The sequence below is a fragment of the Daldinia loculata genome (genome assembly GCF_022478755.1).
Source record: "Daldinia loculata strain CBS 113971 unplaced genomic scaffold F4817scaffold_48, whole genome shotgun sequence".
Taxonomy (NCBI): Eukaryota; Fungi; Ascomycota; class Sordariomycetes; order Xylariales; family Hypoxylaceae; genus Daldinia; species Daldinia loculata.
The window spans coordinates 33730-51802 of record NW_026054902.1 but is presented as its reverse complement, the minus strand read 5'-3'; the positions used below and the strand labels follow the sequence as shown (position 1 = coordinate 51802).

The following is an 18073-nucleotide window of genomic DNA, read 5'->3' as shown; positions in this document are numbered from 1 at the left end:
TGACACACCTAAAGAAAAAAGCAAAGAGGAATCCATCTACCTAGGTAGGTAGGTACCTACGTAAGGTATGTAGTTGTGGGATGATTTTGGACCTTAAAAGTCATGATCACTTACTAAATTCCTTTGAGTAGCAATTTTACTTATCAATGTTCGCACAAGCTTCAGCTCTAAACATATTTCAAATAAATACACAGGCTTCTATCATGCAACTATAAAATAAACCTAGATCTCCCTTCGAAAATTGATAAGACCTGCCTCGAAAAGATACATGGAAAAGGTGTGTAGGTGTAACAACTACATACATAGGTATAGTTAGGTATATTAAAAACGGTTAGTTGGTCTACTTTAATATTACCTAAAGAAGAGCCATATTTCAACTGCGCATCACTTTTCAAGCAAAGAATCTTCCAGATATATAAATTTAGAGAGATCAACTACAAAGTACATGGAGATACAAGTGTAGATAGTGTACAAGAGTTGACTCCTTTGAGTTACTTTAATCTTGGTTGTAAGGGCGAACTGGGGTGAGTACCGCGTACATATAGCCTACCCGCAAGGTTGTTTACATAGATGCAATATGTGAACCAAAAACAATGGGATGTCGGATATGTATGTAGCTACGTACGTGGAGTACGTACGTGAAGGTATGGAGGGTAAATTCCAACGAATGAGATTTAAGCGTACAGTTCCAAAGGAATCCTGGTTTTGAGAACAGACATAACGATATAAAACAAGTGAAAAGGGCTGCTCCCCCCCCTTTCTACCTGATTCTGCCCTGTTTTCTTTCCATCCCTTTACTGTTCAGAACAGGCCCCGTAATAAGAGTAGGACGAGAGGCAAGAGTCGACGAGTGAAACATTGGAGGCAAAGTCATTCGTTACTATAATCGGCCTGTACAATAATTCAACCACCCTCTAAGCACCTATCAACTCCAATCAACCATAAACATACACTGTCAATCGTTTAGGGAGCCTTACCCACATTTGCAATATGCGATTCACGCTCGCTTTCGTTTCCGCCCTTCTAGGCATCGCCATTGCAGCTCCTCAAGGCATCACCGACAAGCTAACTCCGACCGGCGCTGCACCAGCTGGTTGCAAGGGTAGCTTCGACGGCAAGTTTGAGATCAGCGTCGCAGAGGTTACTGAGAAGCGAAGCATTTCTCAGCCTCAGGTACGTATGGACAAGACGGTTTTAGATTAAAGCCGGATCTTGATTAGGATATATGCGTAATGGCTGCTAACGATTGGAATAGAAGCGTGCCGAGTGCGGCAGCGATGGAGTTCTTGTGTTGACGTTGAAGGATGGTTCAACGTTTGACGCCAAAGACCGAACCGGTTACATCGCGTCCAACTACCAGTTTCAATTCGATGCTCCTGCCCAAGCTGGCGCCCTCTACACCAGTGGATTTTCCCTCTGCGAGAACAACATTGTCGCGTTGGGAGACTCTAAGACCTTCTACCGATGTCTGTCTGGTGACTTTTATAACCTGTACGATCGCGACTGGGCTCCCCAGTGCTCGCCTGTCTCGATCATCGCCGTCCCGTGCGGTTCGGATGACCCGGCCTCGCAGATACCCGATGGTCAAGTTGTCGGCACTAGCGTTGTTCTGACTACTATCGTCACCGCCTTGCCAGACGGCCAGCCGCAGGTTGTTACGACTTCAGTCCCTGTTCCTATCTGCCAGATCGGCGATGGCCAAGTGCAACAGGTTACTACGCCTTGCGCCTCGGTAACACCTAGCCCAACGAGCACGTATGTGCCTGTGAGCGAGTACACGGATGGCCAGGTCCAAGTCACGCCACCAGGCAGCGCTCCCGCTCCCCCGGCTACTCCGACGGCTACTCCTACACCCGCCCCATCCGCCCCTTCGGTTCCCGTCTCGTCGGCTCCTGCACCCGGCAGCAGTGGTGGTGTACCGAGCTCTTATACTAGCGCCAGTGCAACCGCCAGCGCCAGCATCAGCTCTAGTGCTGGTGTTACCGTTCCGGTGAGCTCATCATCGACGAGTCCCAGTGCTCCTAGTGAGACTTCGGCACCGCCCCAGAGCGGATCATCGCGTATCTCGGTTGGATCTGTTGGTGCGCTGGTCTTCACCGCAATGGTGGCCTTTTTCTACCTGTAAATTAAACCAGTACACTCTTCGGATAAGTTTATCAGACAGGATTGTATAGCAGTAAGGGTTGCAAGTGACTTGGATTGCTTTAGCTTGGAAAGCTTGGAACTAATGCATGTGTATACCATCATGAGATGGTTTAATGTGAGATACGAGGGAAATGAGGAGCAACACAATGATAGCAACATAGGAGTTGGGACATAATGTATAAAAAAAAAACAAAAAAAACTGTAGCATACAAATGTAATATCATGGTTCGAACTCCTTTGTCTTGGTGTCTCTGCCAGCTCTCTGCTGGAAAAGGGACTACATATCTAGGTGGCCCAAGTGGTATAAGAGAAAGGATATAGGTGAACGATACGATGAAATGTTGATTGGGTCCGTCAACAAAACTAAAATATTATATGTTAATCCGTGCTGTTATTAGTTCCATACCTTCAAATAGGTAACGTTAAATGATAGAAGTGGTTGTAAGAGGTAGGTACCTATGTACCTAATTCATGTACCTCCAATTAGTGCAGCTTATTCAAGCCTCGTTCAGCTACTATCGATAATGAACCTTATGCAATACCCCTACATTTGAATAGGTACTTACGTGTAGGTACCTAAGGCATATTCTTTTCCATCTCACAATTTATTACCTAGGTACGTTAGGTACACACATGTCTTCATGAACCAAGCGTTAGAGATGATATTCACATCATGTCCGAATACTGGAAATCAACTCCTAAATACTGGTGTAAGCATTGTAGCACCTACGTACGCGATACCAAACTCGAGCGTCAAAATCACGAAGCTACCGCCAAGCACCAAGGCTCCTTAAAGCGTTTCCTAAGAGACCTACACCGAAATCACGAACAAGAGCAACGAGAGAAAGATCGCGCCAAGCGGGAGGTCGAGAGACTTAATGGCGTAGTCGGTTCCGCCTCTTCGGATCATCACCATGCAGCGAGCACTAGTAGAACATCAGCTTCAGCCTCGTCGCAAGCGCAAACACAAGCCGCCGGTTCGCAACGTCAACAGCAATGGGAGCAACTGGCCGAGATGGGCATTGATGTGCCAACCGAACTAAGGGGAGAGATGGCCATGGCCAGCGAATGGACCGTTACTAGCAAGAGGGTTATCGATGATACACCCAAGGCCGAAGACGAATCAGATGCCAAACCTCAGAACGTCGATGCCATCGCGTCTGGCGTACGGAAGCGACCGAAACATGAAAGTGGGGTAGACGAGGAAGAAGAGGAGAATGCAATCAAGAGTTTATTCAAGAAGCCTAGGAAATGGGGTCGCGATACAAAACAGGCTCCGGAGGACGACGCAGAGCTAGACGCCCTGCTCAGCGGTGCCCTAGCGAAACCACCCAAGCTCGAGGATAATCCTCAGGATTCTATTGATGAAAAAGCCGACTTACCGAGCGAGACGAAAGAAAACCCAACATCTGATATAAAAAAGGAGGAAACGACCGACGACCAAGCCCTATGGTCTATCAAACTAGAGTCCCAAGAGAATCATCAAGATGCGCCCGTCAAGCAAGAAGGGAATGCGGAGAGCGACCCACCCACTGTGGTTTTTAAGAAGCGAAAGCCTAAGAACATTCGTCAGAGATGAGCCCCGTCTGACGGGATTCTATTCTAGTATTAGTGATCTCTCTAGGTCCTACTTGAGGTAGCCTAAGCGTCGCAAAGCTGGTCGCTTGGCTTCCTATTCTTATATCTACACGGAGCGTGTACTACTATTCGCATCGTGGTGTGGGGAGTCCGGATCTCGTAACCAGCATCGAAAAGCTATAGGCATACTATCTACTCAGTAGATCGGTTAGCAAAGAACCCGGACGCGAACTTGCCGCATATAATACCGGCTATCCTTGGTGCTAACCTCCTGGAAGATATCCAAACAAAAATTTATTCAATTACCAAGTCGAAGTGGATGTGGATGTGTATGTGCGTAAAGCCAAAACTCTAGCCACGCTAACATCAAGACCCGTCCATGAGTGAAACAAACGTACTATACGAGTTACCCTTGATAATTATCGTTTGTGGCCCCGGTATACAACGTCGGTACGCTGCTTCGAGTACTCCTGGGTTGAGAGGCTACGGCCTATGGAAGATATGACTTGGGTACACAATACAAGAAAACACGTAAGACTTGTAAATACAAGCATGTAGACAACCAAATATGGCATCGCAAGAAAGGAAGGGAAAAGTAAAGGATTAAACATCATTTGGATGAACCAGTCCCCATGCGTCCGACAGGGTATCACGAAATAGGGGCCGGGAACTTCCTAAGTAAATGAGAGAGGTTCTACTACGGCCGAGCGCCACTTGTCAACCTAGCATACTTAGGTTGTGAGCCAGCTAGCTGCGTATAATAGTCTACTATTTGCTTCCCCCCATTCAAAAAAGGTGATACTATGTTTAGTATTAAGGCTGCTTACCGTAGAAATAGCACTTTACTAAGTTGAGAAACATGTATAGAAGAAATAACATTATCACAATACGGCTATTGGTTATATTATTATACATAGGTAGGTACCTAGGTAAGCATATCTTAGCACAGGACATGACCTCGTAGTCTAAGTTAACTTGTTAGACTAGCCGTAGGTAAATAACTCTTTGCCGTTTCTTTGGAAGATATACCTTCATACATATAGAGCCATTGGTCTAGTCAATGTCACAAGAAAGTATTGCCAGTTAGATATCATTAATACTTAAAACATACCGGATTGCTCTCGTATTCCCTATACTATGAAACCTCTACGCGTATCGTATTATGAATCTACCAAATCAAAGCCTTGTGCTATTCCTATCAAGTTCCTGTTAAAAGTTGAGCCCATTGATTAGCTACCTTATCTAACCTACTTAAAGCTGCCAAGACAGAAAGCTCATATCCATACATGCCTATTTTGTTAGGATCTACGTACGAAATGAGAGAGGTGAGACATATTTTCAGCTGCAGTAAATCTAGTCTTGATATACAAGCCTCCGTAAGAATTTAGAGCATTCCTTCTTTCTCGGCGTCCAAGTCGGGTGTTGTTGGGGTCGCTACATATTGGTAACTCTAGGCGGGGTTTCTCAAGGACTCGTTAGCTCGTTAGCTTTGGATGATATATCGGTTGATTTTATCTCCCGTGTCGTGAGAGCAAACAGCGGGGTTTCGTCATCGGGGTGAGCTGCTGTATAACATGCGGGGACTTATATTATGTGATACGGACACGGCATAATAGCTGTTTTCGAATATTGATCGAACTTTCGCCGTGTTCTGGCAGTCTCGACTGCTTACGCACCTTTTCTCACATGGTGTTGTTCGCATCACATATTTTCTATAATTCGAGTACCCAAATAAGCTCCGGGAGGCTTATGGGGGTGACCGGTCTTCTGCTGGATCCCCCCATCCGTATTTCGTCTTTCACATTTCACCGATAGCTACCTAGGTACCTGGTAGGCATCTATAAAACTTCCCCTCCGCTCCCCTATCTAAGGTTCAATGGAGTTCTTTTTGTTCCGTGCTTCTCATTAAGTCACATGTAGCAGTCTTTGGCATGGATGAATCCAGCAACTGGGCTAGTCGGCCTTCAATTCAGTCTCAACACGGCCAACGCTCATATATGAAGAATATGGCGTCGTCACCGCCGTCGACAACTCATCATCGAATCGCTAGTGATGGTGTACCTCTTACCTCTAGGTCTCTACCTAATAACACTTTTGGATATACTCGCCCTTCCTCTATATCGCTTAGATCGCGGGAATGGCTTCCTATCATGGGCGCAACTAGACCGGCTAGTCCGTCAGTAACGACCTCGATAATGAATTGGCAAGACGATGGAGACCTCGGCTCTCAATCATTTACGATACCCTCGAACTTGACTCTAGATGCCTCCAATCGACACCAGAAGCCAGGTAGCTTTTACAAGTCCTCAGAGCTTTCTCGAGCACCACGGCCAAGGCCAGCTCCAATGCAGTTTGAGGATGCTCCTATGGATCACCAGTCCCCCGTTACATCCTCGCAATCCATTTTCTCTCCCCGCGACAGATTTCAGTATAGTCGTACAGACTCTCGCGCCAGTCTCTTGAATACGCCAAGTACAGTATGGAGAAGCCCCCGAACGCCACCCCCTTACTGTACCATGATGTCCTCTCCTAGGAAATGGTGGCATTGGCGGCCTGCATGGTTTATGTATCTGTCATTCCTCTTTGGCGTCGCTTGCGCAATTGGCCATCACGTATTTTATACGTCTTTGAACGGGAAGCCCGCCGTCGACCAGCTCGCTATGCTTCGATACGGCACGGTACTTTCATTCTCAGCCAAAGCTGGACTTGTAGCAGCTGTGGTCATTGCTTTCAAACAGAGGATATGGACTACTGTGAGGAGTAAATTTCTCAGCGTGGCGGCTTTGGATTCCCTATTTGCTGCGGCAGAGGATGCGTCGGCGCTGCTCAACATTGAGATATACAAACAAGCTAAGATAGCTATGCTCTTAGCGGCGTTTGTATGGCTGACACCTATAGTGATAATATTGACAAGCAATACTTTAACTATGGAATTAGCTTTGAGCATAGAGAATACGGCGTGCTCAGGTATCCGGACCTTAAATTTTACGAAAGATGAACTCGAGGTGACTAGCTTCCTTTTGCAAATGGTGCTTTCTCTCTATTTATGTCTAAGTAGCCTATAGGAATGGAGGAACCCTACCAAGTCCGATAATCTATATGGCTTGTCAATGTCGATATGGAATACGACAGCCTCTGATACTGCCTCGCCGGACTGGTTCGATTACTATGCCAGTCCCAGCAACCCCTTAATCCGAGTTGCAACCCATGCGGCGTTTATGGGGCAAGCGGTGAGTAAGAGTAGCATTAACATCGACATCTGTGGCTCTGGCTGGAATTGCACATACACTATCAACTTTACAGCGCCGGCGTATAAGTGTTCTGAACTTGCCAGTGGTGTTGGATCAGAGATCAAGACGCTTGGAAACCAGAAGCCTCCGGACGGGCTTAGCACTAAGCTCCTCGTCCCCGAAGGTGATTATAGTTACTATGCCTACACGAGTGGCGGCGAGTATTCCACCCAGCAGATGAAAGATACTAGCCCCGGAGGTATCCCAAATATGGAGCCGCCATTTCCTGAAGCTTTAGGAGCATTCCGTACCGAACCAGTGATATGGATAGGGTATTCTGTGAGAACTAATCCGAATGAAGTGCCACCTCTCAACAGATCGATGCCAGGTTGGAGCGACGCCTTCATTCCTAAGGTGATTGGATGCGAGCACTACGAGACCGATTACACTGTCCTGTTTAACCTGACTGGTGGCCAGCAGATTACAAAAGTGACGGAGCGTAAATTCCAACACCGTATTATAGAGTAAGTGGGGATCACCAGCGTGGAAATATTCAGCCCTTTGGAGGATGACCAGGCAATTGGGGGTTTCCTGTTCCGACTAAATGTTCAGTTAACACAGCCGAGTAATACTAACAACACCTAGTACGACCTGGATCCAAGGTACGGATGCAAACGATGGTACAAACGACAATACCACGGCGCGACCGAAAAGCAATTATATCTACCCAAGAAATGTTCGTAAGTACCGCCGGGTTGCAGCATTTCATGCGATGGGCTTTCAGCTGCGGGAATTCCTGAACGGTACGATGAACTCAGCACAGCTCAACAATCCAATTGGAAACACAAAGGCAGATCAAACGAGGTTACTAGACCCTAGACACGACTATTTCGCATTCCCAACCCTTGTGAATTTGGTACAGGAGTTGTACGAAGACATGATAATTTCGTTATTTTCGAACGGGCAGTTTCTCAGCGTCGTATGGGCAGCTAAGTCGGACGTGATGTCCGGGACAGGCGCCGGAGACGAGTCAACCAAGTACCCCTGCGTCCGGTCCCGGCTGGACACTCTCGCGATCCTAGAGAATGAGGGGGTGCTGCGCAGTACGCGCTTCTCCAGCATCGTAGCAGCAACTCGAGGACCGGCGTTAGAAAAATTGGGTTGGGTTGGAGAAGATCGGGGCAATTTACCGCAAGACATTAAAAACCTAAAGGTTGGCTACGGAATCGTTCATAGGATGAGCGGTCTCGAGGTTCTACAAGAGGATACGCGATATCCCGAAAGAAGGGTTTGGGATGGCGGTGATGTGCATATGGTTTCGGATTAGAAGGTGACGTCCGGCAGCTGAGGAGTGAGGGTAGTATATTCCGTCAGAGGTGAATTTTTATATACGTTTAAATATATCTACCTGAAGTAGATGGATTGCGGGGCCAGTGTGAAGGGTTTAGTAAACACCAAAATGTATAAATTAGGTATATTTCATCTTGACTACATTAGGTACTTATTTTCGTACATGGGAAAAGTAGATTTTACGCTGCAAAGCCCGGCGATCTTATATCAGACATATCATATCACATATCAGACATAATAGACGTATCATCGTATTAGCCACATGTGGCGTTCATTGGTTGGTCTACCCAAACCAAACCTACGGTAAACCTGGAGTAAATCAAAATATGGTCCGAACGGGTCGCACGAATTCTCCAAACCCAAGTTGGACCCCTCTCCCCCCCCCAACTTAGACAATCAACCATCATCTTGTCGTATAAGGATAACCTTAGTATTATAACATTTCGCAGCATTCGAAACATTGGCAGCTGGCTGGTACATGGCCTATAAAAGCAACTGACGTATCCTACCTAGGTAGATCAGCCGAGTCTTAATCGTGTACACATCGTACCTAGAAAAAGTCGTGGTCGGACTGGATAGACGGGGTGGACACGAAAGAGCGCACGACATAAGATCAGTACATACGAAGTACAGAAAAAGGGCGTTAAATCCCGATGATGACTGGATATGGTGAAGTGGATCAAAGCCATTCACATCATCATTCCTATCACTCCTGCCACTGCTTCGATGGGTAGAGGGTCCAGCCCTAGACTAGCTTCTCTCGCGGCCACTTCCCGTTAGAGCCGCTGTCGCGATCCCCTCTTCCTACCAGGGCATATCCCGGCTCGAAGGGAGGATCGTTGGCTTGATTGAGAGATTGAGCGGTCACGATAGCCGCCACTTGTCTCCATTCAAAGCCTGCATTTTTCTTCGCTATGTAGATGACTTGATAACGAGAAGCCAAGCAAATCGTGCGCTGCCCGATCCCTCCCCGATTGACTTGACACTGCCGTTCGTCCTCCTCCCGCACGATCAAGCAGCGATTTACAATTCACCCGTCTTCCACTCCCACTATGTGCTACAACGTAGTAACGAGGCGAGCGCGCTGAGTATGATAATTTATGACTGGATTAAGACAGTCCCTTGAAATTGGTCAATTGTAATAATGCCTACTTAGGGTAGTCTAATTTATCTTCGGCTTTTTGCGTTAGTAGGTAGTTATGCTTGTTCACGCTCTCTTTTTCCTACGTACGTACAACCTTAGTATTATACCTATTACCCCCTTTCCCCCCGGTTTTTTTCCTCCTTTTTTCTTCTTTTTTTTTTTTTTTTTTCTAGGCGGCCTCCAAGCTGGATCTTTCCGATCCGAGCTTCTGGAATTACGAAAGCGGTCGCATACGGTACGCCATTTCGTTTGTACAGATGCAGCGTAAAATGGGCCTGCGAGTAAAAGATAACATCATATTGCATACTGATCTCACTTATCCCTCGTGCGCCTCGGCCGCCACAAAGTCGTCAACAACGTGGTGCAGTTGAAGCGCCTGCACGCACGCCTGATCTACCCCTTACCCAGCCAATCAACGATACCTTTCTCCGAGACCGATAGCCCGGACGGATGTGCTGTTGGTCCTTGGGTGGACTCTTGCCAAAACAGGTGGTTTTCTTTTCCCTCCTCTTATATTGATCGGTTAGGTCGTCGGCTCTCATAGTACTTATACTACTTAAAGTAATCCGTACTTAGTTAACCTAAATAAAACTCATGTTCTGCCCGCGAAGTTCTGTCAAGTGCATCGATGTTTAGACCTCCTATTCCCACTTTATTATCCCCGTCCATGTTCAGCGATCCCTTCACCGCCGCGTGTTGGCCGGACAGACAAATGACAACCGTGCTAGTTAGCTAACCGGTTGCGTTCCCGCCTCGTCCCTTTTCCCGCTACTTCATAAGTAATTAAACTAGAACTCATCTTTGTTGTTTTCATTCCCAACTTTATAGGAGAATAACAAGTGTTGCTATAATGCCTGTGGAAGTTGTTACGATCGTGAACTCGTCGGGGAAGATAATCAGCAATGTAAGTTTGCAGCCATGACCTTTCACAATTTCGTGTTACTTGTCGCTGTTACCGTCATAATATTATGACTATTACACTATTACACTACTACCGGTGCTACATCTACACTATCTCTACAATATGCCCCGCAAAAAAATATCTCTTTTCCTTCCAGCGTTCTCAGTCCAACATAAGCAGAGAGCTTTTTTCATTTTATTTATCCTATTGCCGATATGTAACCTAACAATTATCGCTTCGACAGGGTAGACACCTGATCAATGTTCTTAAAGAAGCCAAGGCCTCCTATCAAGAGAAAAAGGCGGCTATTAAAGCTGAACGCGCCATCAAGCGTAGTGAGACCATCGACATACCGAGTGCATCTCGCTACTATGACGGCATCGAATATGATAGGTGGCCTCGCCGGGCGTCTCACGATGACGCTGCTTCTCAAGCTTCCTCCCGTAGAAGCTACCGCTCAAAGCGGTCTACTTCCAAGGCGGGAACTGCCTTGACTGAACGCAATCTAAAGACTCTTACTGAAGTCTCCTCTACGGCTCCTTCGCGCCCTCCAGGTACATACCATTCTCCGTATGCCGAGACAGCCCCTAGAGACATGACATTGAGTCGACCAACATTAGCGCATGCGCCAACGATGCCTATCTACGCCGGTGAGCTGGCCGGTTCGACCCCGACGCATATCGTGCCTGTGTCCCGATCAACATCGGATCCGGCCCTAAGGGAGAAGGGGAAGGATATTGACATGAACTTAGCTTATGGAAGTCTTCCTCCGGATCTAGAAGAAAGGGTGGACCTAGATCCCGTCCACAAGAATGTCGAAAAAGAGCGCGAAGCAATGAGCGTAATAGAGAAGATTGAGAACCTACTAACGGAGGCTCAATGTTTACACCATACTGCGACGCATATCATTCAGCATCTACAGGGAAACCCGGAAGCTGCCGCTGCTGTTGCTCTTACGCTTGCCGAGCTTTCTGCGCTACTAGGAAAGATGTCGCCTTCTTTCCTTGCCGTCCTCAAAGGTGGAAGTCCTGCAATTTTTGCTCTTCTAGCCAGCCCCCAGTTCCTTATTGCGGCTGGTGTGACAGTTGGAGTGACGGTGGTCATGTTTGGAGGTTGGAAGATTGTGAAGCGTATCCAGGAAGCTAACTCTGCTGCTGCTTCTCCGATGGCTTTCCCGGCGTACCAACCAGCGCCTGGTGAAGCCAACCGGGCTCCATATCCGGAATCGGAAGTAAGCGCGGGCTTTGACGAGGCTCTTGTGCTTGAGGAAGAGTTAAGCAGTATCGAAATATGGCGAAGGGGCATTGCACCTTTTGGCGAGGATGGTCAGGCCGACCTTGAGCTTATCAGTCCAGAAGCTGATCGTGCGATTCGCAGTCAGTACGGTGGTGATGATGCGCGGACCGAGCGTAGTGTTCGCACGAATCGAACTGGTCGCACAGACAAGACATCCAAGACAAGTAAAACGACTAAGACTAGCAAGTCGCACAAACCACAGAAGAGCCGGAAGGGCGACCCGGGAGAGCATCATGACGTTCCCAAGGACGGTAGCAGCAGTAGCGTCAAAGATGTCGATAACGCGAGTGAGGCGGGTAGTCACCGAAGCCACCGAAGTACCCAGAGTCATCGGAGCGATAAGACAGAACGTCACTCCAAATCTAAGCGGTCCGAAAAAGTAGAGGTCAAGGCCATCGACGACAGTCGCAGCGACCGAGAAAAATCCGACAGCGTCGTGCTTCGTCCGAAGAAGGACAACATGCTTAAGTCCTTATTCAAGAAGAAGAAGGACCGCGAAGATAAGGAACGGGCTTACTCGGTTGTTCGGTGATGTTGTTTACATTTGAGGTTTCGTCCATCTTCGGTTATATGCATCGAATTGCAGAATAGGAGGATACCAGGCTCCTTAGATTTCAATGTTCATTTACGGGAGTTTATGGGTGATATTTATTTTATATATATATTAGCATGATGCATATAGCGGGTGGTCGCCCATCACGAAATCTGCTTTATAGCAGTTAGCTTACTTAGGAACGAAGACATACGAAGACAATGCAGAGAGTGAAATTCGCATAGCATGTCCCCAAATTTGAGACGCCTAGGTATAGTTTGAGTGGTGTGTTTTTGCATCTTACGATGCAAGATTGACTATTTATATATGTGTGATAGGCAATGCAATATGTAGATCCGGAAGGATTCAAAGGTAAGGGCCGTTCGGTTTACATAGTAAGAGTTGGCATGCTTTCTGGTTTTTCGGCAGCTTAGGTAGGGATGGGACCAAAACGACTAGGTAGATGCCTATTAAATATAGATTCTCGCTAGAAATTAACCAAATGAAGAAATTATATGTTCGTATAGTAAGCATAGATATATGTTGGCCTGATAGCCTTTCATCCCTAGAGCCCTGCTCCACTGGTATCGTATACATAAGTCTCAAGGAGAGAAAACATCTAATGCCACGCAGCTGCCACGTTATATCACATATGTAGGTCTAGATATGTACTTGAATATACTCTTTGGGCAGTCAGCGTATCTCTTGTAGAGGTGCTAGTTTATTTCCGCGGCAACCTATAGGTATATTACCTATAGTTGCTTTCTTTACTTAGGTAGGTATTCCTACGGGCTTATTATTCCGCTTCCCTCAGCCACTGTCATCCGTGTGTCCTGCAGTACCTGCATCTTTGGGCAGGACGGCGGTACGTACCGAGCCGATCGAATGCTTATTTTGGAATAAAGCCGTTGGTTCCTTAACAGCCGTTCTTAACAGACGTTCTGGACCGAAGGGTTCAAACGTTCGATCCCGTCTAGTGGCTACCGACTAGGATCATCTCATCAGCTTCTGTGGGGCAAGAGGTTCATATCACTCGTATTCCTTGAATTGCATCTGGAGCGCTATTGTACGCTCTCCTGGCTCCCATCGAGTCAAGTTGGCTAGAGATTTACCTTTGTAGTCTTGCTGCGTTCCTATGTAAGACCTGCATTTGAGAACGAACGTTGATGTAACTCATCTGGTTACAGGCTGGCGCACAGGCGATAGCCACAAAATGCCACCCCATGATACATACCTACGTACAAAACAACCCATGCTAAATCCCCCTGCGCTGCCAAGATCCTATTCTAGGAAATTCTACACTAGAAGCCCACGTTGGCTGGTAGCATCTAATTCGCCCGTTATTCTGCGAGACTCCCTCTCATTGGTCCCCTTGGGCATTTCTCTCCGTTTCAATTAACTCCATCGAGGTGACGACTAGACCTAGAACAGTCATGTAGAATATCCCCAGTACACTAGGACTCTGATAAAATCTCGGGCTGAAAGTTCCCAATGCTGAAGCAGATATTTAAAGCTGCGATGCCCAGCTCATTTATGCGCAAGGAAGTGGGATTTGACAGGGACATACTTAAGGTCTCCGTTTGAAATTTCTTTCTATTCTATTCTTTTTACCCTGGGATACTCAACCTCAACTTTCACCGATCCTGGTGTATCCTCTCCTTCGTTTTCACTTCGTTTTCACTTAGACAGCTTCCAGCTCGCGGCTGTGATAATTAATAGACTGTTATACTGTGGTCCTGTCGATTACCAAGGCGCAGCTTTTCACTGTTCTCTGTAGATCCCCATATAATTGCGCAATACTACTACTCTTTGCCGATCACATCGTCGTCCCTCGATCTCCCCACTCGTTCCCACTTCTTAAGCTTCTCTCGAGATGTCGGAGGACGCAGGTGCCACAGGAGCACCCGCTGCTCATGCGCAACAACACTATGGCGAACCGACCGCGCTTCATATCTCGACCGAGCAAGAAAAGAGACAACCTACTGTGCAGGAAGATATATATCCTACGTCACCCCGACGGAATACAACGACGCCAAACCCCTTCAGCCGGAGAAACACGAGCATGGATATAGAAAATTATTTTGTACGGTACAAATTCCAATTATGCTGCGTAACGAGTGCTAACTCTTCCATTGTTTAGACCGGTCCTCGTGATCTCTCTAAGCACTCAAAATGGCCTCTGTTCATGCAGCTACACGGCAGCATTCTCCCCAAAATGATTGTCCCCCTACTTGTCGTCGCCGCCTGGGCGAGTCTTGTCACTGTCGTCTCAAAGAAGGTCCCAGGGGTTAACTTGGGAATCAGTTCCATCTTGCTCACTGTTACTGGTTTCGTCGTGGGTCTGGGCTTATCCTTCCGCAGCTCGACGGCGTATGAGCGATATGCCGAGGGCAGAAAATACTGGAGCCAGTTGATATTCACCTGCCAAGGACTCGGCCGAGTCTTCTGGATACATGCCGTCGAACGCGAGGGATCTTCCAAGAAGGACCTACTAGCGAAATTGTGAGATTCCGATCAAAGCTTTGACGTATGTCCATATCTGCTAACTAGGGCTAGAACCGCCATGAATTTAATCGTAGCCTTTGCGGTATCCTTGAAGCACAAGCTCAGATTCGAACCGTACACGTACTACGACGACCTTGTAGAGTTAGTCGATCATCTTGACACCTTTGCTAGATCTGCCACGGAAGAAAATGCGATAAAGCCGAAGTCGGGATTGTTCAAGGCGGTTGGAGAGAATCTCGGTTTATCATTTGCAGCTTCGAATCCCCGGAAATTAATGAAGAAAGCCGAGACCCCCCTGGGCAATCTTCCACTAGAGATCCTCTGTTATCTCACGGCATACGTAGATGAACTGGCGCTCAATGGCCAATTACCTGTTGGAATGCAACAGACTTCCGCCTGTAAGTCGTTTCCAGCTGAATGAACGCGCAAGTTTTACTGACATGACATAACCTACAGACAACCAACTTCAAGCCTTGAACGACGTCCTAGTCGGTACCGAGCGAGTTCTTAATACCCCCCTTCCTATTGCTTATGCCATCGCTATTTCGCAAATCACATGGATTTATGTGTTCCTCCTGCCGTTCCAATTGTTTCTCGAACTTGACTGGATCACAATTCCGGCTACCGTAGCTGCGTCCTATATTATCCTAGGCATTTTTTTCATAGGTCACGAAGTTGAGAACCCTTTCGGCAACGATGTCAACGACTTACCTCTAGATCTATTCTGTCAGCAAATCGTGCAGGATATGGAAACCATTGCGGCACGGCCCAAACCTCGCCTCTCGGAATGGGTTGAGAACCCGAAGAATAAAGTCTTATATCCTCACAGCGAATCGGGCTACAGCGTATGGGCGCAGCGACCCGAGTCAGCCATTCGGAGCGCGCTACGGAACCGGCCCCATGCCGGGTTTGACAAGATGGACGGGAGTAGCGGAACGGGAGCTCAGAGCGTATAAGATTGCGACGTCGGACTACTTGTAAGTTATGGACAAGTTTCGGTTTTGCTGTGACTCTATCCATTAATAGAAGCAGCTCTCCCAAACATAAACCATGCTCTTACATACTCCTTAAGGGAAGCCCATTATTTCCGCGAAGCTACCTATATATACTTACATTTATGGAGTTTTCTCCATAAGTTCTTTCTTTTAATCATGGGGACAGGAAAATAAAACAGCGTGTTGGCGGTATTTGTACTGTTTGGTTTGGGTTTAGCGGGACTGCGTTTAAAAAATAATCTTATTCGTTAAGGGGGTAGAAAAATAAGGATAAATGTGTGAATTAACGATGCTATTAGGCATGGAACGTTAGGAAAATGCATATATCGGTACCTATATATTTGAGAATACATTGATGTTGCGGTTTTGATTTAATTCATAAAATTCTTTATTATAAAAATCCCACTTGAAGCTGTAGCTCGACATGCAATATCTCTATGCTCTGTACCCGTCATCATCTCATAACCAAATCCCCCCCTCCAACTAGCTGATTGGTAAGTGGCACGCACTTATGATGAGGAAAACGTACCACGAGCCGACTAACAATCTGCGGCTACCCCGTGATGTACGGGATATACTATGGCTCCTTCTTTAAAGCTGTACTGGCTATCTCTCCTCGATGCGTATTGAGACCATTTACAAGAATAACTCGTACTAAATATTCACTCGATCGGAGGTACATAATGTCTTCAAGCGATGCCACGAAAGGGAAAGACGGGCTCAAAAAGCGATCTGTCGCAGGATCCTTTCTTTTCAAGTTCCCCCACGGCGACGTGAGGAAGGCCCAAGTAGCCTTGTTTAAACGCAGCGGTAAGGTCAGTACTTACCAGCACAAATTTGCTCCCATATCCGGCAGTGTCGAGAAGTACGATGCCACTCCACTCGCCACCGCTTTGCGGGAGATCAACGAGGAGACGGGATTGACACCGTCCTCGATCGAACTGTTTCGCGTCGGTAAACCATACTCTTTCATCGATGAGTCTGTTGGTCGCGAGTGGACCATCAATCCATTCGGCTTTCGTCTCAAAGAAAAGTCCGAAGGAGGGAGAGGTGAAGAGGGGATCACCATCGACTGGGAGCATGAAGGATTTGAATGGTTCAATCCATTAGACGTGAATGGGTCGGACGAGTTTGGTGGCGTCCCGAAGCTCGTCAATAGCTTGCGAAGGGTGTGGCCCGAGTACGATCTGGGCCAGAGAGCGGCTGAAGTCCTAACGTCCGGCCTACAACAGCTGCGAGATGATCATGAAAGCGGTGCTAGGCAGCTTGCCGACCTGGCGATATCAACCTTGAGGAATCTTATTGTAGAGATGGATTCCGATGTGATTGATGACAACTGGTGGGCGAATATCCGAATGGCCGCATGGCATATCTGTCAAACTCGCGAGAGTATGGGAGCCGCGATCACTAGTGCTACAGTCAAGGCACTCGACCGAATTGAGAAAATAATCACACAAGACATACCGACACGAGAGAAGGTTCGGATGATTGCCGATGCCCTTGAGAACCAGTTGAGCCAACGTAAATATACGACCGATCGCATTCGTGACGCATTCGTCGACTATCTCCGCCAACATGTTATCCAATCTATAGGATCCAAAGAAACTATTTCTATCCTTACACTGTCCTCTAGCTCTACTATATCGGCATGTCTTTTGCAGGCTGCTGCCCGCCTAGGCGTTTCGGTTGACCTTCGTATTCTAGAATCGAGACCCCTCTACGAAGGTGTGACTTTAGCCTCGAAGCTGCTCGAGGTAGAAAACGATTCGGTAGATTTAAATATGACACTCTATACAGATGCCTCTTCGGCTCTGGCCGCTGACGGAATCGATGTCGTCGTCCTTGGGGCTGACCGCATTAGCACATTGGGCGACGTTAGCAATGTAAGTCAATACGTATACCGTATATCCTTCGTTGTCCTTTACCAGAGCTCTGCTAGCATCAGTACTCATGTACTAATCGTACCCTTAGAAAATTGGATCACTCCCTGCCATTCTCTGCCAGAGACATGTTGCACCAAACGCAAAGGTTGTTATACTAAGTGAAACGGAAAAGATAGCTCGCCCAGGCTTGATTAAAGATCACCTGGCGGAGGAAAATAGCCCAACAGAACTCGTACGTGCGTGGAAGGGAATCGTAAAAGGTGCTGATCTCGTCGAAAAGGTTTTGAGTGACGGTGAGCATGATGAAGTACGAGGGAAAAGGGTCCGCGTAAGGAATTCATACTTTGAATGGATTCCTGCTATCTTCGTCCATGCTTATGTCACTGACGAGGGGCTTTGGTCCGTCGAAAATATTATAGAGAGATCAAACTGGATCGGCAAGGAGACAGACAGGTTTTTCAAGGATCTTTAGTCGAGTTGTAAGAGAAAAAAGACCAGACCGTTCACCAGGGTC

At 47.2% G+C, this 18073-nt stretch overlaps 6 protein-coding genes across 6 annotated transcripts; all 6 read left to right on the top strand.

The window, feature by feature from the left end:
• The first annotated feature begins 668 nt into the window (after positions 1–668).
• On the top strand, positions 669–2595 carry F4817DRAFT_346193 (uncharacterized protein). The gene is made up of 2 exons (XM_049304363.1): positions 669–1173; positions 1256–2595. Exons 1-2 carry the CDS (start codon positions 991–993, stop codon positions 2123–2125), a joined length of 1053 nt encoding a protein of 350 aa, XP_049156324.1. The 5' UTR covers positions 669–990; the 3' UTR covers positions 2126–2595.
• Positions 2596–2673: 78 nt separating this feature from the next.
• On the top strand, positions 2674–3933 carry F4817DRAFT_206948 (uncharacterized protein). The gene has a single exon (XM_049298642.1). The coding sequence runs from the start codon at positions 2819–2821 to the stop codon at positions 3722–3724; it is 906 nt and encodes a 301-aa protein (XP_049156323.1). The 5' UTR covers positions 2674–2818; the 3' UTR covers positions 3725–3933.
• A 1078-nt stretch (positions 3934–5011) lies between these two features.
• On the top strand, positions 5012–8563 carry F4817DRAFT_346189 (uncharacterized protein). The gene is made up of 3 exons (XM_049304362.1): positions 5012–6728; positions 6789–7477; positions 7599–8563. Exons 1-3 carry the CDS (start codon positions 5655–5657, stop codon positions 8278–8280), a joined length of 2445 nt encoding a protein of 814 aa, XP_049156322.1. The 5' UTR covers positions 5012–5654; the 3' UTR covers positions 8281–8563.
• A 1165-nt stretch (positions 8564–9728) lies between these two features.
• Positions 9729–12415, top strand: F4817DRAFT_346182 (uncharacterized protein). The gene is made up of 2 exons (XM_049304361.1): positions 9729–10351; positions 10593–12415. The coding sequence occupies exons 1-2, from the start codon at positions 10298–10300 to the stop codon at positions 12174–12176; spliced, it is 1638 nt and encodes a 545-aa protein (XP_049156321.1). The 5' UTR covers positions 9729–10297; the 3' UTR covers positions 12177–12415.
• Positions 12416–14049: 1634 nt separating this feature from the next.
• On the top strand, positions 14050–15637 carry F4817DRAFT_318589 (UPF0187-domain-containing protein; the record flags this gene model as incomplete). The annotated part of the gene is made up of 4 exons (XM_049300933.1): positions 14050–14259; positions 14317–14678; positions 14733–15079; positions 15138–15637. 4 exons carry the CDS (start codon positions 14050–14052, stop codon positions 15635–15637), a joined length of 1419 nt encoding a protein of 472 aa, XP_049156320.1.
• A 722-nt stretch (positions 15638–16359) lies between these two features.
• F4817DRAFT_360622 (nagb/rpia/CoA transferase-like protein) lies at positions 16360–18031 on the top strand (the record flags this gene model as incomplete). The annotated part of the gene is made up of 2 exons (XM_049306298.1): positions 16360–17559; positions 17648–18031. 2 exons carry the CDS (start codon positions 16360–16362, stop codon positions 18029–18031), a joined length of 1584 nt encoding a protein of 527 aa, XP_049156319.1.
• Between the last annotated feature and the right edge of the window lie 42 nt (positions 18032–18073).